General features: G+C 36.5%; 1 protein-coding gene across 2 annotated transcripts; it reads right to left on the bottom strand.

Moving 5' to 3' along the window:
• On the bottom strand, nucleotides 1-21914 carry LOC116727160 (alpha-1,6-mannosylglycoprotein 6-beta-N-acetylglucosaminyltransferase B-like). 2 transcript variants are annotated; one of them, XM_032574386.1, is made up of 18 exons: nucleotides 21780-21914; nucleotides 21414-21462; nucleotides 20612-20730; nucleotides 17826-17952; nucleotides 16428-16576; nucleotides 13854-13918; nucleotides 12632-12805; nucleotides 12378-12545; nucleotides 10186-10355; nucleotides 9295-9426; nucleotides 9036-9169; nucleotides 6861-6994; nucleotides 6053-6208; nucleotides 5810-5956; nucleotides 4132-4248; nucleotides 3633-3707; nucleotides 2386-2546; nucleotides 1-1199 (listed from the first exon to the last, which is right to left on the bottom strand). In XM_032574386.1, exons 2-18 carry the CDS (start codon nucleotides 21437-21439, stop codon nucleotides 1031-1033), a joined length of 2223 nt encoding a protein of 740 aa, XP_032430277.1. In that variant the 5' UTR covers nucleotides 21440-21462; nucleotides 21780-21914; the 3' UTR covers nucleotides 1-1030. The 2 variants fall into 2 exon arrangements, with proteins under 2 accessions (XP_032430277.1, XP_032430278.1); XM_032574387.1 differs by lacking the exon at nucleotides 21780-21914 and having other exon boundaries at nucleotides 21414-21725.
• Between the last annotated feature and the right edge of the window lie 4574 nt (nucleotides 21915-26488).

Below are 26488 nucleotides of genomic sequence, written 5' to 3'. Positions count from 1 at the left end.
GACAGTTTCAGGAGGTTTTATTATGACAATAAATCAACATTTTTATCATGAGAAATTTATCACAATAAATGATAAACAATACAATAAATCCACACCCCTAGCACTGTACAATGGCTGCTGTTTTAATTTTGACCTACAATTTAGGCTGCATCCACACCAGCCCTGTTTAATCTGCTTTAATCCAACTCTAGTCCGTTTGCTTAGAAAGTCTGGTTCGTTGTGAGCGGAAAATTGGACCAAAAATAAAACCAAACTCTGGTCAGTTCGATTGAAGTGAACTCTGGTGCAGTTCAAATGCACTTGTGGAGAGAAATTCTCCAACTGCTAAAATCTGAAGCCACTCCATTTTTGTTTATATTTTGTAAAGAAGGAAGTTGCGCTCAGTGTCTTTCTCAGAGATGTTTGTGTCATTTGCTTCAGTGGTTCTTGGTGCAGCGCCTCCACTGGCCAGGAGAGGAACAGGTTTATCAAAGGATTCGGTTGGTTTGACACAGTGGAGTAAATGAGAACCGAAAATGTAACAGATGTTGTAATTTTGGTCCCAAATCGAAGATAGTCTACCAGACTATCACGTCTGAAAACACGCTTAAAAATCACTTGCTGCATTCTTGTTGGTTGCGCAGGAGGCTCTACTTCTGCTTTTCAGAGATGTATGGTTGTACAACTGCACATCTGTTTTCAGCCATTGCTGAGTTGGGGGTGTGGCCGGGAGCAGCTTATTTGGATTTAAAGTGACAGAGCCCTAAAACATCTCAAAATGGGTAGAGCTGACCAGATTAAAATCTCATTATCTAAGAATAATTTTGGGCAAAAAATGTAATGAACATGTTTTGAAAACTTATAGAAAACTTACATACATTGATTAAAAATCTGCTTTCTTAGTATTAACAGCGAGTGTAAGACCCTTTACCTGATTTGGTCAAATCCAGCCTCCAGATAGATACTGACAGAATCTCTAAATCTTAGTCAGAATTCCCTTTGGCTGACGATTTTTCCTGAGTTCTTTCAAAGTCCTAATCAAAGCCCAGGCTTATTCACGGTGCCTTCTACAGGGACATAGTCTGCGATGTGACGAGTCCGATCCGGCGCAGCTGAACAGCAGAGGCTCCTGCTGAAGGCCGCACAGCCGACCCCAAGGGCTGTAAGACGGAAACAAATGATTGACCTCCTGCACCATGCTGGAGCAGCCTAGTCCAATCCTGAGAAACAAACAAAAGTTCTTGAGTATTTCTGCTCCATCCTGATTTCTTTCATCGTCAGCTGCTTGTCGACGACTAGCATTGGTTTTAGCTGTTAAGTTGTCAACATAACATGCTAAATCTTAAATATATGCATGATGTACAAAAGAAATATGAATACGGTGCTTTGCTACTGATTGTCAATACGACAACTAGAAAAGGTCAGGAGAAGGTTTAAATTTTAAGATTAAGTGACGGAGAGGGAAGTAGGTCAGTTATGCTAGCTTGACTATGACAACCTTAACATTTGTATGTGCTGCAGAATTCGGTGTGTTTCAGTTTGGTTAAAAATAAAAATAAAAAAGCCGACCCAAACACCGACTCTGACAGATCATCAGTAGAGAGGGTGTTTAAATTAGTTGATCAACTGACTAGCTGTGTTAGTTAGCTTAGCTAATAGCAGCGGTAGCTAATCTACCACAGCGATCACTTATTAATAATTGCAAAATAACCATCAAGTCTAAAAACTGAATGTTCTGTTCTTTGTGTGGGAAATATTTGAGTGTTTTTTGGTGTTGAATCCTGAACCATAAAGTGATGCTGTTGTCAGTTGCTATGGCAACTAGTCTGTGTGTAGCATAGCCGACACAGAGAGTGAGAAAAAAAGTGGTTTTGAGTTGTTCTTCAATGGTTTTTTTGCGTTATTTCAGAATTTAAGGCAATGCTGTGTCACATTGCCTTAAATTAATAATACCTTCATCTGCAGGTTGCATTTAGTTAACGGTTCTACCGCGACAGCTGCGGACGGCGAGGAAAAGAAGCGTCTTGTATTGTCTGGATGTAAACCATAACATGCATCGTGTTGTTTGTGTCTGTAGTTGAGCAAATTGAAACTACAAAGATAAACTTGCTTGATGGAAACATGCCAATTTTGAGCAAAACTCACGTTTTTGATTAAAAAGTTTTTTGCTCTACGATGATGTGACTCCGGCTCCAGAACCTCGACCCGATCAGTTAAGTTGTGTTGTTAGCGTTTTCCATTTAAACATTTTTTTTACCCTTATTACAAATAAAAAGTCTCCATTTCCTTTCGTGCATTTTTATATCATTCTAAAACTGCAGTTTGTGGACCGCGCAAATTCAGTTAAAGGGCCACAAATGGCCCCCAACCCGCACTTTGGACACCCCATGCAGTGAAACTCCTCACCTGGTGAACGTGTCGGCTGTGTTGAAGCGGTGAAAGAGAGCCGGGTCACAGGTGAGGGCGGAGCGCTGACACACATCCACGCAGGACTGACCCAGTGGACCCAGAAGAACCCTCAGAACCGGTTCTGGTTCCCACACAGCCGAGGAGTTACCACAGAAGTTCTGACGATGAGAGAACAGGAGCATTTAGTCATTTTTATAGTTTTAGCTGAACAAGATCTAGTGGATATTCAGTTGTTTTGCAGTTAACAATGAGAAAGCTGGAAACATTTGTTAATTCAAGCACTTTCAAGGTCAGTTGTCAAACTTTTCCAGAACCAAATTTATAGATAAAAACAATACAAATGAACTAAAAAAAACTGTTTCAATTAATTTATTACTGCTATTAATAATGCCTTGTGATATTATTTGGAAATTAACTAAAATAAAACAAAATGTTATGTTTTGAAACGTCTGGTCTGAGAAAAAAAACACAAATTTAACACAAAAAAAATCTAAATACCTACATTTAACATATTAAATATAAAAAACTTATTTTCAATTACAAAGAACAAAAAATCATTCAGAAATTAGGAATAATAAATATTAATTTCATTAAAATCCAAACAAATGCTGTAAAGCTAAATAACTTTCCAGTTCAAATTAAATGCTTAAACAAAATATACAAAGGAAAAGTCACAAAAATAATTTCTAAAAAACGTTTTTTGCTAAGTTTTCTGGCTTTTAACAAGGAGAAGTAATTTTGATACTTCTATCAGATTATTTAAAATAAAACTAAAAAATAAAATAAAATTACAAGAATAAAGTCATAATATTCAGATTTTACTCTTAAAATATGATTAATTTATTGTCGTATTATTATGACTTTATTCAATATTATTTCAACTTTATTTACTTAATCTTATTTTTTCTTAGCATGGCCCTAATATTTTGTCATATAATTTACCTTTGGACAGCAATAAAAAAATACCTGTCTTATTATTTACTGTATGAAAATATCTGGTTTCTACTATAGTTAATGTTTCAAAATGTGCAAAATGCTTTTAATCAAACATTAAAATGCACTTTATCACAAAACTTTGCCGAACAAATATCAAACATTTCACAGGATTTCATACAGAAATAAATCCAGTTTTCAAGAGTTTCAAGCAACGTACGAACTCTGTGATAAGAAGCTAAAACTGACCTAAAATTGTTGATTTCTAACAACAAAAACCTGAATTTCCAGGTGAATAGTTGTTTCTGTACCTGATGAGTGACGTAACGGCGCATTCGCTCCAACATTCCCAAGCAGGTGAACTCTGGAGGCGTGAAAGGCTTCACCTGGAAAAACACGTAAACACACCTTCATGTGGGACGACTGGACCAAAACAAAAACAAAGGTTATTGTTTGCTAACTCAAAGCAACGGCAGCAATAAAACTACAAAATATCAAACTAATGGTAAAAAGACAAATACTAGAACGTAGTACATTGATTTATATTCGCCTTAGCTACATTTTCAGAACCATTTTGCTTTCTGACAGTTTAAAAAAGAATGAAGAAAAATTATAAAAGCTTTATGGAGATAAAAACAGCAAGGAGAAAAGGGGGAAATTAAACAGATTTAAACAATATGGAAGCACAATGGAGTCATAATTTAGATGTTTTCAAAGATTTTATTTTAAAAAACTTTAAAGTAATTCATAATGAACTCTTTAGCTGCTGAACTATGAACTATAATGTTTGTTCAGTGAACTCTTTGTTACCTTCGTTTTTAGGATCGACTCGACTGCTCCCCTGATGTCCGTCCGGTTGTTCATGTCCACGGTCCAAACGAACGGTTTACCGACGAAACGCTCAGAATACGGGTGCTGTGAAGTAATCTGGCACTCAAAGTTATTCACTATTTTTACCAAAACGTCCAAACTAATTCATATTTACAGTTTAAAATTCTGTTGTCTTTTGGGTTTTCTGAAGTGTTTAAAATAACATAACCAAATATAATTTTGTTTTTCTCAGCAAACTTTTATTTAAAAAATTTTGGCACCATACTAAAGAAAATGAGGATGGGACATAAGATAATTAGATTTGGATTTTTTTTGTTCCTCACCAGAATTTTGTTTGCATTATACATCATATAAACTTAGAAATATTATGAATAAGGCTAAAAGTTTTCAGAAACCATTAGATCCACCTGTGAACATTACCTGTGCAAATACTGAGGCAGCTGAAGTGAACAACGTAAATTTACAGAAGTTTTACTGAAAAAATAAACCCTTTGGCACAGGTTGGCCCATCTACAAAACTGGGGATTTCCTTTGTTTTTGCTTCCAAAACTTTTTTTAAAAATTAGGGAAGAATATTAGGGCCACTGAAAAAAAAAAAGATTCTTTTTTTCTCAGAACTTAAGTCTTTTTAAAATCAGAATTTTGACAAGAAAGGTCTGAATTTTGGGGGGGGGGGTTTGGTTGTTTCATCTCCAAAAATTTTAAATTTAAAAAAATAGTTTTTTTAAATTCATATTTTAAAATCAAATTAGGATGAAATAATAAGTTGTTATTATTTCATCCTAAATACAACTGAAGTGTATTTTTTGGAAATCCAATGTATTAAAGAAGAAATTTATGCACATTTTACTGGAAAAAAAACAAACATATATAAATATATAGTCAAGATTGTTTGGCACTACCAGAGCTCCATACAATGCCATTTTGATAAAGGTTTCTGGTCAATGATACATGTCCTGCAGCCCTAATGTTCGTGCTCAACTCAAATGCTCAAAAGGTTTTTTTATCAGCTTCTAGCCAAGAGTCTGAGGTTGCCATATTTACCAAATATATGTATGTTTAACTAAAGGGAGGGGCAGCAATCAGTGCAGGGAAAAAGAGTTCAAATCTGCCCCCAGTGTCTGGGGCATGGAGTTTAAAGGGGCACATAGTTCCATTTCATAGCACAAATAAGTAACTATAATAACTTCAAGTGTTATAAAAATGGTATATATGTCAAATATGACAGAAAAAAGTGACTTTGCATTTTAATGCATTGGAATTGGGCTTCTGTCTGTTTAAGAAACTCTTGCTTTTTCTGAAACTTCGCCTTCAGGAAGTCATCACAACATTTCTCCTCTATTATCCCTTTAACAACATTTTCTCCAATAACGAGCTCATATGTTTCACCAGGTGTTTGCTAAATGCTGCTGGCTAGTCTGAAGGAGCTGAGGGGGAGGAGCCTGGCCTCAAAAATGGAGTTAAGTCTACCTTTGCGTTTTTAAATGCTTAATGGTTGCCATGGAGATTAAAGTATTTCTCAAACAAGCATGAACGAGTCAAAGCAAAACTCCAGATTTGTTTTATAACATGAAGTAAAGTTAAGAAAAGTGGATTTTACATGATCCTGCCCCTTTAAGAACTGAATCAAGGTTTTTCTTCTGGGTTTTTGACCTACCTGTCTCGTTGTGGGCTTGCCTTTGTAGAAGACGTCGTTGTGGGACGAGTGTGGCGGGTCAAACCGCGGCTGGAGAAACATGCAGCCCAGAGCGACGGCCTCAACCGGAGCCGGACCCTCGTAGGGAAACCCAAGACCCACAAACACCTGCAGGGGGCAGGAAAACTCCTGCACTGGTATTTTTTGATTTTACAAATACTATTTGTATGGAATATGTGTTTTGTTTTTTTTCTTTTATCTGACCTTTGCTCTGCGGAGAAGCTGCAGGAAGTTTTCCTGAGATAAAAGTCCATGGTTTTTGACGAAACCGGGAAGACTGGAGGCGCGTCCTGAAGGCTGGTAGACTGTGCCGTGGATCTCCAGTTCCTGGCTGATCACCTCCAGATAATCAGATTTACCCTGCAGAAATTCACATTTACCCTCCAGAAATTCAGATTTAACAATCAAACAAACAAATCACTTAGTCTTTTATAGCAGCCATTGTACCACTGTAAAACCAGCTGATCGAAAGGGATGGAGCTTGAGTTGCTAGACAACAGCGCAGTGCCTGGTAAATATGACAGTCGGGAGGTTTTTGAAAAGGCTCATTTTCCAGACACCAAAAACATTAACTTACTACCAGAAAATGACTTTTAAACCCAAATGAAAGTATAGAAATTTGTAAAATATAAATTTCGCAAAATAGATCCCCTTTGAATGTTATTTTATCAGTCAAATCAAATCAGGTTTTATGTGTATAGTGCCAAATTACTTGAGTGTTGAATATTTAATATTAGTAGTATTCACTGAACGCAGAAAAAGTCCAAATATTGCATTTATTAGTTGCTTGACAACTGATTTAGTCTCAGGAAACCTTTTCAGGTGTTTTCCGTTGATTAGCTGACAAATTTTGTCTGAAATATCGAATGCTTGGCTTTCATCATCTCCCAGCCTTAATTATCAAAAAGTACAAGAACTGCACTTTCTAAAATGCGGGACAAAAAATATTGATTTTTTACACCGCATAATTTTCCTGAATATTAGAGTATATAGCAACCAAAAATCCTTTTACCTGCCACATGTATTCCTGTTTGCCGTAGACGACTGCTATGTTGTCTTTCTTGTAGATTTCTGGCTTAAACTCGTCGTTCATCTTTACCGCCTCTCCACCAACGAAGCCCAGGAAGGAATTATCGGGAGTATGAGCTGAGGATGACAGGAAACGGTCGCTGCGTTTCCATCACAAATGTGCGCAAAACTTTGTCAGTATCCCGCTACTACCGAAAAAACACAATTTCGTAATTGCGGTGCTTCTGTTAAATAAAAAACACAATTGAAATCACATGTGAATAAGCTTGTATACGAGATAAGTCATTTAAAAAAACATACAGCGCCGTTATCCTCTAACTACTTCCTGTTGTTTTCTTCTTCGTGGCTTGCGCCAGCGTCAACATCCGGGTTTGGAACACGTGACCCGTGTTTCTATTGTACTAATAGACTAATTTTGATACGGACAAAAAAAAACAACTCCTCATCCTAGTGCCAAAACTTTTTACATTCAACATAGCAATTTCACATTTAGCAACTCATTGACAGACAATTTATTTTCTATAACTAAATAAATTCAGAAAGTAAAGTGTTAATCTTTACCAGGCCAACAGTTTCTTCACCAATTTCACAGAAAAGCGAAATTTTTATTGGAATCTATTTACTAACAAGTCGACGTCTGAAAAGTAATTATTTGGATATTTCTTGTATTTACTCGCTTTGAACTCGGTGCTTAAAAACCAAAACAACAAGAATAAAAATGTTAAACAGAAACCATAAAAAAAATAATCTGACTGCATAGAATCCCTTTTGGCCGGCATTAGTGACAGTGTTTACTGCGACATCAAGCGAAGGAGAGTTTAAATTGATAATCTGTTGGAAGCGAACGTTGCAGCATTAATCATCTGTCAGCAGGGAAAGAGGAGCTTTGAATCCAAGCGCAGGCTGTTTGGACAGGCAGCAAAGGCGTTGGAGATGAGTATTTACTTTACACAGAGTTCGCCAGGAATGGTAGGAGTATTCATACAAAACAAAAGTTTCTGCTGGACCTTTTTTAACTCCACTTATCTCCGACACCTGTCAGGGTCAAAGGTTGTTATGGAACGAAAAAGAAAGGGGAAACTTTGGTTTTCTGATTCTGTTTATCTTTTTCTGGCTTTCTGCGAAGCAAAATTTCTGGGTTTTTTTGTTTGTTTTTTATTATCACTCTGTGTTTTCTTTCTTTTTCTTTCACATCCTTAACAAGCAGCTTTCTCTCTTCCCACTCCACAGGATAAATAAGCAAAATGTTCCAGCTTGACAAATGAAGAGGCGGCCCTCGACTCACTGCTTCCAGCTTGTCTCCATCCTCTGGCAGGTTGGGAATGATGATGGGCAGAAGTGTCGGAATGAAAGTTTTCAGTGAAATGCATCATAGGAAGATAAATAGAAGAATAGCCCTTGTAAAAGTATTTATGTCCCCTTAAATGTTTTCACGTTTTGTAGAGTCAATGTGTTTAATTTGTACTTTAAGACCATCAAAAAGTTGTGTACAGTGGCACTGTAGAAAGAAAACAATGTTTCTTGTCAATAATAAAGTCATTGGGGAGATAACAAGAGAGAACGGGAGGAAAAATTAATTAAGGGAAAAGTTAAAAATGCTAAATGTTTCAAAGTTAACAAAAGAGCCAAACCAAAAGTTAGCTCCATTATAAGCACTTCAGTAGAAGTTTACTGAGAATATTTTATAGCTTTCATTCAGCAATTGATTATTTTCTTGCTATTGGGGAGGGAGAAAAGAGACAGAATGAGAGAACAAGATTAATTTAAGGGGGGCCAATTGTGCTAAAAGTGTTCAAAGTTAGCAAAGAAGCCAAATGAAAAAATAGTTCCTATCTAAGTACTTTACTAGAAGTGAACTGAGACCTTCCTGTAGCTTTTCATTCAGCAATTGATTATTTTCTTGTTATTGTAGAACAAAGAGAGAGAGAACCTGAGGAAAATTAATTTGGGGGAAGCTAAGTGCGCTAAACGTTTTCAAAGTTAGCAAATGAGCTAAACTAAAAATTAGCTCCACTGTTAGCGCATTAGCATAAGTATAGCCACCACTGAGAACTTCCTACAGCTTTCCTTTAACAATGAATTTCTTCTTGTCACTCAATAATAAAAGTCACAGTCTGTGAGTGTTTGGCCCTCATTTGTCTCAGAGATGCTAACTTACGGAACATGGTCATATACTGCAGAGGTTGGAGCCCCCAGCTGCCCCACAGGGTTTTATATCCATGAAGATGTGCATAACTGGCCAAGTTAAAGGCTGGCTCTGTGCCGAATGAATCCAGGATCCTGAAACGACACCTAGTATGGTACATAAGCAGTTATTTATATTTCAAAACCATCTATTTCAAACATATCACACACCAAAAGACTAACAGGCTGCTAATAAGGTGTCTAATTTTGTGGTGAGAAGACTGGGTTCATACTGGTAATGCTGGAAAGCCAGTCCCATAGCTCTGCGGAGGTGAGCAAGCCCATGGTAATCTGTATAGATGAGGTCAAAGGTGAGAGGTCTCTGGATTGGACAGCTGCCCTGACCTGGAGCTGCACCTATCAGTCTGGATGAGTCACAGCAAAGGAACAACACCAATAATGTTGTGTAGTTCAGACATTTTCAGGATGTGGAAAAGCAAACTGATTTATTAAAAAAAGTCTAAAAAGTGAGACAGACAATGTTCTTGTTGCTAACAGCACATACACAAATATTGTAGATAAAGATAATAAAAAAATAACTGCAGAGCATAATGTTGTTTTTTAATCAGACAAACCTGCGAGGCCCTTTTTATGTTTCAGATCTACAGAGGATTACTTTAAAATAAATATAGATACTAGGGCGTGCCGTGGTGGCGTAGGGCGCAGCGCGACCCGTATTTGGAGGCCTTCAGTCCTCGACGCGGCCGTCGCGGGTTCGACTCCCGGACCCGACGACATTTGCCGCATGTCTTCCCCCCTCTCCTTCCCTGTTTCCTGTCAGCCCACTGTCACATAAGGGACACTAGAGCCCACAAAAGACCCCCTGGAGGGGTAAAAAAATATATATATATAGATACTAAATACAGTTATAAAAACAAAGCTTTGGCAAAAGGCATTGATGGGCACCGCGAGCTAAAAAGTTAGTGGCGCTAACCCTATAGCATTAATCGTATTCATTAGTTCTGCTAAAGTACCACACCAACATGCTTTTCAGCTGAAGCTAATGCTGAAGGACTAACTTCAACCATATTGATACTAAAAATTAGCTTCAATTTTAGCTCATTTTCTCAAGCAGTGGGCGCTAACTACAAGAAGATGATCATGTCGCATTTGCAGAGTGTGACCTGTGTAGTTGACGCTGTGAGGTGCTGAAGGTCAAGTTGTGTCCCAGGATGGTCAGACAGGCGCTCAGGTCGGCCCACTGGACCAGTTCTCCAAGAGGACCGCCTCGGTCCACCATTGTTTCAAAACGCTGACCAACATCTCCAGCCAAAGCGCCCAGATGAAGCAACACCTACGGAAAGGAATAGTCATGGTACCAAAGATACCTCTGTACAGTTACGGTTCCTCCTATTGTGCTTTACAGATGTTCTGTGTGTTGAAGGACAACATTGGTTTTAGCTGCTAAATCTTAAATGTACGCCTGATATACAGAAGAAAAAAGAGGTACACAGTTCTTTACTACTAACTGTCAACAATTAGTAATAACAAGGCCTAAGACGATGGCATTCCAAGTTTTAATTACAAAAATAGCAAGAGAGGGACGTAGGTCAGTTATGCTAGCTTGACTTTGACAACTTAACATGTAGATGTGCTGCAGAATTTTCTGTGTCAATTAAAAAATAAAAGAAAGGCACACACCTGCTCTGTGACAGATCATCAGTACAGCAGGTGTTTAAATTAGCTACTCAACCACCGCTGTGTTAGCTTAGCTAATAGCAGCATAGCTCATCAACCACTGCTGTGTTAGCTTAGCTAATAGCAGCATAGCTCATCAACCACTGCTGTGTTAGCTTAGTTAATAGTAGTATAGCTACTGTACCACCACAATCACTTATTAATAATCACAAAATAAACATCAAGCCTGAAAACATAAAATTGTAACGGACTGAATGTTCTGTTCTGTATGTGGGAAATGTTTGACTGTTTTTTGTGTTGAATCCTGATATGCTATTGGAGCTGTTGTCAGTCAGTTGCTATGGAAACGAGTCTGCGTGTAGCGTAACCTTTTTATTACCGTGGACCGGTCAAGACTTGGCGATTTTGCTGCAGCGTCAGATAATGCTTCTGCATGCTGGCGTTCCAGCTAAAGCCTCTTTTTTGTTGTTTTTTTGCCCCGATTTTCTTTTTACGACAATCTTACAACGTAGTGGTGTGTTGAATATGACCAATCTAAAATCAGGCATATTCAACATTGTCTTGGCCCTTTTATCGCAGCTTGCGAGTTTTCCCTGACTGGGAGCGAGAACGCAGCCTGTTGAATGTGACAGGTAGCCAATCAGAAAGCGCGGTGACGTAAGAATGGAGGGAATCCCAAACTGTTGACATGGCAACTGAGAATCCGGTGGACATCAGAGGTTATATGTGGAAATGTTTATTACTATATGTAAAGGTCATTTTATATATGTTTATTATATGTGGTTATGTTTATTCAGTTAAAAATGTTAACTACGAAAAAACATAACTCACCTCCAAATCACAGTGCAGCAAATAGAGCGGCTGCTCCAGACGTCTTTAATCAAACGCCTTTTCTTTTTGTTACGTCTTTTATCGCTTAAAACGAGTCCACAAACTATCACTGCTGCTTCTACATCGTCATCCGTGTTTGATTATTCTAAAATCACGTATGGTATGTTGGGGGTTTTACTGAATGTTCGTGAATGGAATCGGTTCCTGTGTGGTGTGTTGCTCCTGCCGTGTGGCTGGACTCACCAACCGATCGAACCTGTTGTGCTTTTATCGGCTCGTGTCATCGTGCCATGTGAACCAGACCTAAAACTCACAAGCTCTACTCCTCTCATCTCGTCCAACCACTGCTCTAATGCTCTCTGACTCTGATCGCTATGGTAACATTTACATATTCCTTCATTAACGAGCTGGTCACCATATCATGCAGAGCTTGGAATGTGGGAATCACCTACCGGTTTAAATCCATTCTCCTGTCTCTTCTCTGGGCCTTTTCCCCTTCACAAAGAAACTTTCCAAAGACATCTGATGTGTTTCTTACTCATTTTGCTGTACTGGCCCGGTACCAATTGGTCCATGGACCGGTATCGGTCCACGGCCCGTAGCCGACACAGAGCAAGAAAAAGAAAGGATATGAGTGATATTGAGTTGCTCTTAAACGGGTTTTCTGCGTTATTTTCCCGCTTGCTGTGGCTCACTGCACTAAATGAATAATGTCTACATCTCCAGGTTTCATTTAGTTAACCGAGTCGTTCTATCGCGGCAGCGCGGCTATCGTTTATGGATGGTAAGTTAAAGAATTGCCTTTTTTTCGCCCGAGGGTTATCCGAGGGTTTGAGGAAAACTGAACCTTCATCTGAGGTGAGACCGTCTTGCTCCTGTTCGGCTTCATTCCTCTCCCGGCCCAAATCCAACTTTCAGACATCCTCTCCACTCTGGACCGGATGAACTTCACCGCCGGACTGCTGCTGCTGCTAATCACCTCATAGAGCGGACTGAGAGAGTCCCGTAAGAAAGCCTGCGAATTACCAAACCAAAAAAGACACAAAAATCTCCATATCTTCTATGAATCTGTAAACTGAATCATAGCTTGAATAGAAATACCTGCTTTGTATAAGAAGGAGTTTTGTGACGCCATGATGCTGCTGTGTGGTTCCGCCCAGGTTGGGTTGGGCAAAAGTCTTCCACCTGACTCAGGTACACCAAAATGGAGCAGGTGGAGCCATCCACCCCGTAAAAAGCGTAACAGGGGTCTGACTGCCACCGCGCTCTCAGGAACTGCCACAGACACATTAAAAAGGCTGAATTAAATGTTTGCATTTTGTTTTTACAAGCAAATATTGTTTTTACAAGCAAAGATACGACTGCAACTAGCGATTATTTTAATCATTTGATGATTAATCGGATAAAGAATTGTATCAGCTTTTATCTGGATTGTTTACATTGTTTCAAATACTTCTGCAACGAGGGGAAGTTCTAACTATGAGGATTGTCTGCAAAACAATGAATGCTGCCGAAAGCAAAACATGGTAGTGGCAGCAGCATGATGTGGGGATATTCCTGTTCAGCAAGGACTGGGAAGTTGGTCAGATTTCATGGAAGATTGGAACTAAAGCGGATTGTCCAACATTACAACTAAATATTTAGCAAGCAAAATAGTTAGTTAGCAAGCTAAATATTTAGTTTGAAGCTAAATATTTACTTAGCAAGATGAATATTTGCCTCAAACTAAATATTTAGCACCAAAATTAAATATTTAGTTGGCCAGTGAAATAAATAGCTTCAATCTAAGTATGTAGTTTGGAGATAAATATTTCACTTGTAAACCAAATAACTACCATTAGACTAAATATTTTGTTTGAAGCTAAATATTTCACTTGCTAACTATTTTTTTTCTACCAAGTTAAATATTTAGCCCAAAGCTAAACTATAAATTTATTTACAAACTAAATATTTAGCTCACCGCACATTTAGAGAGCTGAATATTTAGTTTATTTAATTCACTAATTAACTTGTTAATTAAATGTTTAGTTTGAATCTCTGACATTCATAGTTGAATGTAGTGAGAAACGCTTTGAGTGAAAAAGTGTTTTATAAATTCAGTCCAGCAAATTTTCCCAGATATAAAAAAAAAGATTAAAAACCATTTGTTCACAGTTCACTTTGTGTTGATCTGCCACATAAAATCCCAATAAAAATCGTGGCTGTAATGTGACGAAATCTAAAAACTGTGTTGGTTATGGTTGTCCAAACTTCAGAATTATAAAATAAACACTTTTACTACAACATTCTGCACATGCAGAGTAAATGTTTTACAGTCTCTCACCTCCACCTTCTCTGCACACACTGGGTAAGCCGGATCTGTCGGCACCTCACACTTCTCATTAAGTCCTGCAGGGAAGACGGGAACAAAAGCAACATTGTGCGATTGCTTTAACTTTGATAAACAACGTCCTGAATGAGAAGTGCATTAGCGCTGCCATGTCTGTGACTGGCATCAGAGCCGCTTTCCCGTAAACCGCCCAGCATCTCCAGCCAACGTCAATCAACACACACACACACACACACACCTGCTTCTTACCAAACATCACCATTTACACTGGGAGCCACAGCCAAAACACACAACTGTGACTGTGTAAAGAAACGTCTTAAAACTAAAGAAAACGATAAGAAAACCAGTAGAGGCGGGACATTCCTTATTGGAGAAACAAAAGTACGAGTGGACGAGCTGGTGAAAGGAATCCTGGGTAATCCGGTGTTTTTTTTACTTTTTTTATAGGTGTGAGGTAATATATGCGGGATGCAAGTTTCTGCTCTGCACGCTCACATATTACTCAGAATAAAACTATAATCTAGTTAAAGTAGCAAAACTTCAACATGTTTTTACTCAAGTAAAAGTAAAAAGTATCCATCCAAGAAGTTAAAAAGTATTTGGTAAAAACTCGACTGAAGTACAGAGTAACTGATCAAAACATCACTTACTATTTAAAACTTACATCACCAGATGTAACTAATGAAAGACGTAAAGTTAGGTGGAAATGTTGGTATTTTAAGGTTGAAATTAGAAATAATTCATATAAGTAACATAATTAGAAAATAAGTATTAGGAAAAAATATTTTCTTACTGTGGCCCTACAAAATAAAACAAAAGAAACATTTTCCAAATTATTTTTTTTCAATATAAGACATACAGTATGAAACTTTAACAAAAACTGGTAAATTTTTGGATAAACTTGTTTGTTTTTCCTTCAGTGGGTAGAAAATCCAGAAATTTTACTCATGTAAAAGTAGCGATACTTCATAATAAAGTTACTCAAGTAAAAGTATTTTGGAGTACTAGTAAAAATACTCCTAAAGGTACAAATTAACATAATAAATTATGACCAAACTCTGGGTAAAAGTCTGAGTCTCAGCAGGGCAGCAGGTGTTTGGTTAAACTTTTTTCTGCTTTGGGACATTTTAAACGTCTATTTCAGGATTTCATCTTAAAACGCCACCTGAGTCCACTGACCTTTGACCCCTCGTTCGTACGCTGTGGCGAACCTGTCCTCAGGCTATAAAGTGAGTTTTCTTTTGGGTTTAAACCTACTGCTGAGACGTTTACAGTTATTGAAAAACCTGCTCATTTTCTCAGCTGCAACACTTTAAAATAACAATATAACTATAAAAACATAAAGTTTCAGAAATCAGAAAACATTTCTGTCTCATTTCAGCTTTAATCTGGATCGATCAGATTGTTTTAAATATGGCCACAACCAGTAATTGTTTAGTAATCGATTAATCTGTATTTTTATTTAATCACATAAATCTTTTCTAAGCAAAATTAGAAATACATTACAAGATGTAAATAAATTAATAACAAATAATAACTTAATTTTCCTTTTTTAAACAAGAAAATAAACATTTTATTGCCTAAAATGCAATTCTGCTGTTTTTCTGTAGAGGATTTGGACCGGGTGAAGATAAAACTTCGCCACTAGAGGAGTTTTAAATGGAAAATATGGATTTTTGTGCAGCTTTGGCTTCATTACTGCTCTGAATATGTTGTTTTTTTCAGTAAATTGAGTCTTTTTTTAATCTGTATGCCCCAGTTAACAATTAATTGATTACTAGAATGTGCCAAATGTTTTATCAGAATAATCGTTTTGATTAATCAGAAGGAAAGAAAACTATTTTCTTGTAATTAGTTTGGGAATTTTGTGTTTTTCATTATTTTCCACCAGCATCCTAAAAATGTATCCATTCTCTTTCTGCAAAAGTTTTGCTTTTCAAACCTAACAATATAAATAAAATGGTGGATCTTTAAAAATAACACATTTTCTTGTTGTAGGTATTTGTTTAGTTAGTTGTTAGCTGGGCTTGATTTTATTTATATTAGTAATAAAAGTGAATATAAACACACACTTTATCAATTATTGCTTCTAAAAATGTAAAATAAAAACTCCTCTATATTACAATTTATGCTCCGTTTTGCTTTAGTTTGTCACATAAAAATTCAGAATAAATCAGAGAGTGTTTTGTTAAGAAGTCATAAAAACATTTAAGTGGTATGAATACTTTTCAGGACATATTTTTCTACATTTCAGGATGAATTTTAATGTGAAATTTCACATTAAGTAAGACAGAAATAAGCTAGATTTTCACATTTCCTTCTTAAATGTTTCAAAAACTAAAAGTTCTGGTTATAAATGCAACCTAAACTTAATTTACGCTTTCTACATTTTTGGATTTTACATCTGAAAAATATTTATGAGTAAATAAATACACTTTATTCATTCAAATTCTGACCAGTAGAAGTAAACACTACTTAGATGAATTAAAGAATGAATTAATTGTTTCCTAAATAATGCACTAATCATCAGAACAAATCAAATCTAACGGACTGTGAATGGACTCAGACCTGTGCTGTTATATGGTCTGATGTAAATGTGTGGAGTGGAAGCCTGATGGTGATGATGATGATGAAGGATGAGCTGGTCGAGCCTCTGAGACACTTTCTGCAGCTCCGTCTCCACCAGCTGGGCCAATCCCTGCTGGTCTTGTCTGAAGCTGGAAGACAGACAGAAGCCCACAGGAACAGTCGATAGTTGCGTAAGTAGCACAGATGGTGAGTTTTTGTTGCTTCGTTTGTTTATTTGGGTCTCAACTGGCTCTAAAAACGATCAAAACGCTAAAAAAACAAAAAGTTCAAGTTTTCTGGCATCTGGAAAATGAGCCATTTCAAAAACCTCCCAATTGTTGAACCAAATTTGACTGGCACTTAGCAACCGTTACCTAGCAACCCCTCCTAGGTAACCTAGCAACTCAAGTAGAGCTGTACAATGGCTGCTGGAAAAAAACAAGTGCTTTGTTTTTGACTTACCATTCCAGAAACCACAAGTTTGCTGCATCGTTGTTGTTGCTTGTGCAGAAGGCTCCACTTCTGCTTTTCGAAGATCTACGGTTGTATAATTGCCCATTTGCAAATTTAAAGTATAATTAAACTCCAAAATAACTTTCTTTTTTTGCAGATAAATTGTCTAAATTAATCCTTATCTATATACTTCCATGCAGATTGTGACATTTTCATGAAAATTAGCTTAATTCCGTCTCAGTGCTGCCCTCTTTAGGCTGAACGGTGGCCACTGCAGGTGGATTTTCCAATTGGTTACAATGGAAAAGTTTGGTTGATGATGACACTCTCTTCTCCCTCATGACAGAACTGATTCTTTCACATTAAAATCTCCAATAACAGAAAAAGTCACCATAATTATGGCTTTTTAAAGAAAAAGTAACTAAATAAAGCAACAAGTTGGCAACAGTGCGTCTTTTGTCCTGTTACTCCACTCACCCAGACCCCTGGCCACGCCCCTTTGTGTCAGTTGGCTCCGCCCACTTCTAAATTTTTCAAAATTTGTCTGGGGCTTCTGTTTCACAATTAAACTTTAAAAAGTTAAACAATAAAGCCTCTTTACTGTGACTGAAGTCTCCCTTTGGAAATCAGGTTTTATCACTAAGAGAAACGTATTTTCAGTGAAATCTCCTAATCATTTTTAGCTTTTGACAACTTCACGTGGATTTATAAAATTAAGTTAGCAGGTCGTTCTGTGACATGTAAACCATTAAAAATGTTTTGTTTTGTGATAAAGCAAAAAGTAAAAAATAAAAATCAAGCTAATACACACCTTTCTCTCAATAATAGTAGAACTTTCACTACAAAATTTGAAAACAAACACAGCAAAATCTAGTGCAGCACAGGATTAAATACAACATAAGTTCCTTCAAAGTGCTTTTCTTGACATTTTGAGAGCAAATGTACCTCTGCAGCAGTAAACTGAGATCTTTCCTGTTCGTCTGGGTTTTATCTGTCTTACTGCTCAGTTTCTGCACCTGAGCGTTCAAGGCCTCCAGTCGAACTGCCAGCATGTGGAAGCGAAAATCATCGCCTGGAATATGAAGAACAAACAGTTATCCCATTTAATGCCACACACTCCTTCAAAAACACTTTCAGTTAAAATCAGTTAACTTACAAGTAGCTTTTTAGCAAATATGATATTGTTTTAATTCAATAATCTCTTAATATTGATGAAAAGATCCTACTTCCACTGGCAGATCATTTCTGAAATAATCTGCCAATGGACAAGTAGTTTCTTTTTACTAATATTAAGAAATTATTTACTTAAAACAAGCTCCTATAATTTGCTGAAAAGATAGTTTTGTATTATTTCAAGCCCACTAAGATATTTGCACTAGAATTAGACCAAAAATACTTGGTGAAATTTTGTGTTTTTGCAGTGTAACTGCTGTTCCTTTTAATAGATTCTACAGATTCACTGAAAAACACAAAATCTTACAAAGTATTTTTGGTCTAATTCTGGTGTAGATAGCTTAATGCAGTTAAAATAAAACAAAGCTAAGTTATAAGTAACTTTTCATCAAAATATAGGAGCATCGAAGTTAGTTTTGTCTTATTTCAAGTGTATTAAAATATCTGCACTGGAAGCTAGACCAAAAATACTTGGTAAGATTTTGTGTTTTTACATTGAAGTCTTGTTGACAAGTTTTCAGTGAAATAAATAATTTCAAAAACCAAAGTTAAGTTAAAAATCTGTTTGTAATTTCTCACAGAGACAGAATGAAAAGTGGACATTTGGTGATAAATTGGAGCTCATTTATCAATGTCTTTTCTGTAGCAGTGTTTCCTTCATGTGTCGCCTGAAATTTCCAACAAACCTGTTTCTGACAGGCTCTTTGTACACAAGTTGAGGTGGGCAACTCAAAGCACGAAGTTGTTGTGGCCGAAGAGCAGCGGTGGGTTCCACTGTCTCTTAGAAACAAATTTCGTCGAATAGGACCGGAAAAAGACGGGAATGTTTGGATCAAATATCATTTTCCAGAGATTGTGAGTCACTAGTGGCCACCATGTTTCAGTTTCTCACACAAGCCATTTTGTTTGTTCAAATGTTAAGTCCATCGTGTTTTAAATGTTCCGAAAATAGATCACACACTCTAAATGCACAAAATCTAACCAGGTGTTTTTGTTTAGTTTCTGGTGCAAATATCTTTTGTCTCATTTCAAGTGAAATGAAACAAAACTAATTTAGAAGTAACTTTTCAGGAAGAAATATGAGCTCATTAAAATCCTTAATATTGATGAAAAAGTTTTAGTTTCACTACCATATTATCCCACTTATAAAAATGTCTTATTAGTGAAATAATCTGCCAATGGAACTAGAACTGGTTGCTAGGCAACGGGCTGGGCTTGGCTGGGGTTGCTAGGTAACAGCGTCAGTGGAACTAGAAGTTTTTCATCAAGATTAAGGAATTATTAAGTTAAAACAAGCTGCTATAACTTGTAAGTTAGTTTTGTCTTATTCAAAGTGTTAAACCTGTTAAGGAGCTTAATAGCTTAAAAAAGAACATTTATTTTCTTTTTTTAAGTGAACTATTATGCTTCCTTGAACGGGTTAGGATGGATTTTTGGCCTATACAAAACATGTTCATTACATTTTTTTGCACAAAATGATTCTTTGGTAATTATCTTTTAGCCTGCTCAGTTCTGCCTATTTTGTTGTTTTAGGGCCTCTATCACTTTAGATCCAAATAATCTGCTGCTGGCCACACACCCCAGCTCAACGTTTTGCACAGGACAATGGTTCCAAACAGATGCGCAATTATACAACCGTACATGTTTGAGAAGCCGAAGTGGAGCCTCCTGCACAACCAACTAGCATGCAGCAAGTGGTTTCTGGATAGTGAGTCAACAACAAAACATTTTGTCTTTTCCAGCAGCCATTGTACAACACATACAGCAGTAAAACCAGCTTACCAATTTTTCCATCACACCAAATGTGCTGGAACTCTGCTTGGTTGCTAGGTAACGGGTGGAATTCTGCTAAGGTTGCTAGGTAACGGCACATTGCCTATTGATTTGTGACTTTACATTAGAAGGTTTTTGAAACATTTTCCAGACACCAAAAAACATGAACTTATTGCCATAAAACTGCTAGGGTTTTTTTTTAAGTGCTTGGTCTGTTTTTAGAAACAAATGGAAGTACAAAAAGGTACAAAATGTGAATTTTGTATAAAAGATCCCCTTTAATAAAACCAATTAATTTCCACAGTAACATTTAATCTGTTAAATTAATGAACCAGATTTGGACGTGATAAGCGCCCCAGTGTGATCAAAAACGTCCTCATTACACCAGAAACTGATTTCTCTGTTTCAAAAACAAAGCTCTTCATCATTCATGCTTTTCCTCGTTGGAGAAACAGCTCAGCAACACAACAGTATTTTGGTTTAGAGTCGACCACAAACCCACAGCTGTCAGGCGAAGGAGGATAAATGAGCGTAAGGACCCACCGCAAACTGTGTACAAATCTTCATCTAACACGTCGGAGAACCGGTTTTAATCCCTGAACCTCCACATGTCTCTTCCTTTCTCACGTGTTTGGATAATTTGATTCCTGCCCGTTTAAAAATACATCAAACATTTCATATTGTATGTTTAGAAAGTCTCAGCTGCAAATCCAAATTTTCTGCTCAACTGATCTTGGGTTGTGTGTGTGCGGGTGTGTGTGTGTGTGCGGGGGTGTGTGTGTTACTCTTCTCGTCAGGTGACTTCCCAGCAGCAGTTTCACTCCTGGTCCTCTCAGGTGGCACCCAGAGGCTCTGCAGCAGCAGGGTGACCACAGACACGCACAGGCAGAGCACCAAGCAGCCACTAGAGGGCGCAGCACAGACTCAAAATGAGAGTTAGAAGAAAAATATTGACACTCCTCCCTGATTTTTCACATTTGGTCCGAATACAAAATAAAATTCTGTGCTGTGGATTGAGGTTTGCTTACTTATGTGGATTTTGACTTAGATTGACAGAATTAGAGTTCTAAGTTTGAAGTCAAAATTTCGAGAAAAAAATTCTCATCTTAATCTCAGAATTCTGAGATCAAATCAAAAAATTCTAAGAAAAAAATCCAAACTCTGAGAACCTTGACAATAATATCAGAAATATGAGGGAAAAAGTCAAAATTCTGAAACTAAAGTTAAGATTCTGAGGGAAAAAAATAAAACCTCTGGGGAAAAAAGTCACATTTTGAGAAATTAAAGTCAAAAATTTGATATTACCACTGGAAATCAAATTTACCCTCAGGAATAAATAAAGTAATCTGTTAATATCAGTAATCTAAGAAAAAAGTTGGAATTTGAGAAAAAAAAATTAGCCAGTATTTTATTTCTGTATTCTTTATTTGGCCCTAATCCTCTTCCGTAAAAACCAGACAAGATTCAAAGACCTTCACAAATCTAAAAAAAATATTGCTCAACACAACTTTGAGAAGACTAGATATCTTAATGGGATCCAATTGTATCTTTTCCATTATTCTGGTCGTGTTCAAAGAAAAGACTCACCTTTGAGGCCTCAAAGCAACACGCATCACGTCCTGTTTCCAGAATCTCTCTGCCAAAACAACAACAAAAAAGTCTCTGAATTCATCCTGCTGAGTAGTTGTAATCCTGAGGCTGAGGGTCACAGTCCTGTTTTTGGATTCACACAGTTTTACCCTCCATTAAACTTTCCTGTTGCGTCCCAGATTACACAAAACTGATCAGTGTTTCCATGAGTTGCGGTTCAAACGAGCAGCTTTCTGTTAGTCAGAGATGCTGAACACAAACAATTTTCTCTATCATCAGTCTGTTCTTCTAAGACTGAAATAGCAAAACACACACACGCATACACACACACACCCCTACACATACACACACACATACACTCACCTCCTTGAGTCTTTGTCCAAGAAATTCTGTCGGTACAAAACCACACACAAACAAAAAGAACAAAAACAAGTCTGAGTCTGAGAATCTTCTTCTTTTTTCTTTTAAATCTTTTTTTACTCCGTCTTTGGCCCTGCCTTTTTTCTAACCCATAGCCTATGAGAGGGCATCCTATGGTTTCCATGGCAACCGCGCTCCCCTTCAGTGGAAACAATACCCAGAGTGGCACTTAGGTCTTTCAGGGAAACAATGGAGCCCACGCCAGCGGACGACAGCGTCTTTCAGTCTCAATGCTGAGACGAAAGGCTCGGCCGCTTATTAAAATGGAGAGTTTGGCTCTTCATGAAGCAATAAAACAGAAAGCAAGACGACTGTAGTGGCGATTGTTTGTCAAACCAAACATCCAATAAAAGTTCCATCAGCCACTATGAGGTACTGGGGTCAAGATTCTTCATGCAGGCAAAAGTAGTTTAATGTCCAAACTTGTTGACTGTCTTGGTTGCTTTTATTTTCCTTTGCAGCAAACAATTACAACGTTCAAACTTTCCTTTGTTCTCCTGTCTACTTCTCTTGCTCTGGTAAAAACCAAAGGCCCCAAACCCAAATGCCTGCTGGTCCTTCACCAGGCCCCTACACTTCTAGAAAGTGGACTGACCCACATTACTTCCTGTCTTACTTAGAAAAAAATAAATAAGAAAAAATATAAAACAAAAGATAAATAGAATCAACAATTATTAACCTGCAAATAAACTTCTGTAAATAATACAACAAATATAAATTTAAGAATTAACTAACAAAATTCAAATGGATAAAGAAATAAAGAATAAATAGCTCCAACAACAACAACAAAAAAAGAAATACTCAAAAAGTGCAAAGTGGAAATTCTGACTTTAGGCTAAAGTTGGAATCTGCAGTGACAAACTATTCATTTATTTCTTATGTTTTGATCTGATTGTGATGACTAGACAAGAAAATATGTTATTTAACCCTTTTTTGCATATGTACAAAAACATACTTACAGCATGTAGCATGATGTCAAAACTTTTATTTTACATATTAAACATATTAATTTATCCACCTATCATCTTAAAACATGAATAATACAAACTAAACCTATAAATTGTTGACCCATCAATGTCAATTTAATTTTAATTAGTGTAGATTAACAATCATTATTTATCATTTAAATTTCAGGGGAAAAAAACAAAACCTAGCATCAATACAAAAAATATATATTGTTTATGTCCGGAAGTTTCGCGCATGCGCACAATGCTGGATGGCAAAAGGGATTCTTGTACTTGCCGCCGCGCTAACGCGGTATTACGTTAACAAAATGAGACCTGGAGATGTAGGTATTATTCATTTATTTAGTTGTTCGCCACCCCAAAGGAAAATAACAAAGAAAAAAACGTTGAAGAATCACTCAAAACCGCTCGTATTCTTCGCTTCTCTCGCTATCTGTAGCTGCTATGCTACATGCAGTCTCGTTGCCATAGCAACTGACAGAAACAGCTACCCGTATATCAACATTCAACATCGTTTAAAAGAAAAGGGCAAGCATTTCCCACACAAAGACAGAACAGAAACATTCAGTCCTTTACAGTTTTATGTTTTTAGTCTTGGTGTTTATTTTGTGATTATTAAGTGATCGCTGAGGCAGATTTTAGCTGCTACTAGTTAATTTGACATGTTGGTGGTTAATTACCTAATTTAATCACCTGCTGTACTGATGATCTATCAGGTTTGGTTTGTGGGTCGCCTTTTTTTCTCTAAACTGAACCAAACACCGAATTCCCAGCACATCTACATGCTAAGGTTGTCAAAGTCAAGCTAGCATAACTGACCTACTTCTCCCTCGCTGTTTTTTTTTTTATTAAAACTTTTTACTGACCTGTGAAATCTGATACCCTTGAATCTTTAGTTATCATAGCGTTGACAATTAATAACAAAGCCTTGCATACCTTTTTCTTTTATACATCACGTGTACATTCAAGATTTAGCACAGCGTGTTGACAGGTCCGCCGCTAAATCAATGCTAGCCATCTTCGGCTAGCTGCTTTTTGCAGTACGGAAGGAAACTGTCGGCGGGGTCGTGACGTCATGTTGTAACGTATCTATATTTATTTATTTATTATTTTTATAAAATAAAAAAATAATTATGCATCAGAATAAATGCTGAATACAAATGAATGTTATAGTTTTTAGATTTTTTTATTGTTAAAATTGAGAAAAATGTGGATAATTGTCACAACTACATTAAATCAAACTAAAGTCACATTGAAACGTTCAGATCAAATATTCAAAAACAAACAAAAAAACACTTCCACCAAAACAGAATCATTTTAGATTTTGTTTTGGCTCTGGGTTTTTGACGTGCCATCCCCAAAGTTATCTAACTGGGTTTCAAAACTTTCTCATTTCTAAAGATAAATATCTTATCTTTACTGAGTTTCGTCTCCATGACAAACTCTAATGTGTGTCACATGCAAATTGTAGCTCAGAAGGGAAAATATTTCTCCAAAGAATAAGACAAACAGCTAATTCAGTCGTGATTCAAAGCACATGGATTTTACAAGGAATTTGGGATCTATTTACAGTTTGGCTCTGTTGCCATGAGAATTAAAATGAAACGGCTAATAAGAAGAACAACAACGCAGTTTTTACACAACTCTGCTAATTGGTAACATTACATTTTACTGGAAAAGATCAGCGCTTATGTCACTTGGAAAGTATTTTCTTTCTTGGTTTATTTGTTGCTTTAGGTGCAGAGATAAATTAAATGGATGTTTTTGTTTCTTTTGTGTTTTTTATGAGTTTGGAATGGATTGGATCATGTATTGTTCCAAACTGGAAATACAAAACTCTTGTTACTGATTCTTTTTTTTTTAAAGGGTGTTCAAAGTGTGGGATCTGGGCCATTTTTTGACCCTTGAAGTGATTTTGTTTGACCCCTGAGCACAAGTCAAAAATGGTTCAAATTTGACCAACAAAATACAAAAACTGTTTTTATGTTTTAGATATTTAATGATTTACACATTTCATAAAATATTTTTGTTTATTATTGAAGGATGGAGGAAGGCAATGCTAAGAACATTTTTAAAATAATTTTACAAGAATAAAGTCATAAAGTTATAACTTCAATTTTAAAAGAAAATTAAAGTCAAAAATAAAATGCCTTTATGTTATGAGAATAAAGTCATAAAATTATGACTTTATTCTCATATTATTTTGACTTTATTCTTGTACAACTTCATTATTCTAATATTATGGCTTTATTCTTGTATAATTTCAACTTTACTGTCGTATTATTCCAGCTTTGTTTTCATGTGACTTTATTCTTGTAATGCTGACTTTTTTTTCCTTTTCTTATTATGGTCCTAATACTCCATCCTATTATTGAGGAGCTAAAACAAAATTTAAAAAATTAAAAAAGATCATCATAAACTAATTTTTGCTTTTCAAATTTAATAAATTTAAATTTTCCAGTTTTGACAGTGGGATGTTTGCTGGGGGGCCTCAGACGGAGGTTCTCGCCCAGGGCCCCTGTTATGCAGGAACAGCCCCTGCTTTTCAACTGAATCCTTTAAATAAAAACAGGGACGGGCAGACAGAGCATCGCCGTAGTTGATGTGTAGGATTAGGAAGATTGGATGAACATAAACCTCTTTGAGCTACGACCCAAAGGTTTACTGGCTTCACACCATCTGCTGCTCTCTGCAGATTTAAAGCACATAATTCAGTCGACTAAACCGAACTCTAACCTTCTCCACATGCTCTCCATTGACATATTTTCCTTCATCTTTCCAGGAAGTCCTACTTTTTAAGCCTTATCCTATTTTAACACCATAATAAAAGCATAAAGTTGGAATTGCATTGAATTTCCACAACAGAATGACACCAAAAGTGTCAGTTATATTATTTAAATCTATTTTTTGTCATTACGTTTGTGACACAATGACAAAATATTTAATTTTCAAACTATTTTTTACTTATTTTGGAACTATCACATTCATTAATGTGTGAATAAAACTTTGTGTTTATATTGTTACTTACATTTTAATTTACTTAAGTTATATCATATTTTTTTATGTATGATGTTTTTTAAAAGTGTGAAAATCTGACCTTGAAAGGTGAACCCACACATTTTTCTTTCATGACAGGCTAAACAAGTTATCGCCGTTAATTTCTGACAGCGTCAGCACCCCGTACTATCTGCTTTGGTTTCACCATTTAAAAAAAAAACATCACCCCATAAAAGAACAAACATCCACTTTTATTTTATTTTTATTTATTTATTTATTTAGCTAAATTTTTACAATGGTTTTTGAAAATAACAAACTTAGTTGACATTTATCAAACAATTAAAAGTTGCCTTTTTTCCCAAAGTTCTTGTAATATTTTTGGGTCTTTGCAGCAAAACAGGAGCCAATAAAGTTTTGATGCAGGTGACTAAGTAAAAATGTACGCCACACTTTTCAGATATTTATTGGCATGCTTTTCCTTCAGCTTCACATTTAGACACGACATTGTGTTAAATTAGCTGCCCTGCACTCCAAGTCGCCTTAGAAATGGGTAGATATGCATCTTTAATTAGAATTATTTCACAGTAAAAATATATTTACTTTACAAATTTCTCGCCCTTTTATTCCACAGAAAGCAAAAACTGAGGCGTTTTTGAGAAGCACCAGCTGTATTTCAGAGGAAACCAGACA

The sequence above is a fragment of the Xiphophorus hellerii genome, chromosome 10 (assembly GCF_003331165.1).
Source record: "Xiphophorus hellerii strain 12219 chromosome 10, Xiphophorus_hellerii-4.1, whole genome shotgun sequence".
Taxonomy (NCBI): domain Eukaryota; kingdom Metazoa; phylum Chordata; class Actinopteri; order Cyprinodontiformes; family Poeciliidae; genus Xiphophorus; species Xiphophorus hellerii.
Note: the sequence above shows the minus strand (reverse complement) of the source record. Positions and strands in the feature narration are given on the sequence as shown.

Bases quoted from the DNA above. Each gene is read 5' to 3' on its own strand.
- LOC116727160 (XM_032574386.1), bottom strand. From the start codon at position 21,439: ATGCGTGTTGCTTTGAGGCCTCAAAG. The intron at 12,546-12,631 runs GTATTTCTATTC...GGTAATTCGCAG, and splicing joins CTCCTTCTTATACAAAGCAG to GCTTTCTTACGGGACTCTCT. The intron at 5,957-6,052 runs GTCAGATAAAAG...TGCCCCCTGCAG, and splicing joins AGCTTCTCCGCAGAGCAAAG to GTGTTTGTGGGTCTTGGGTT.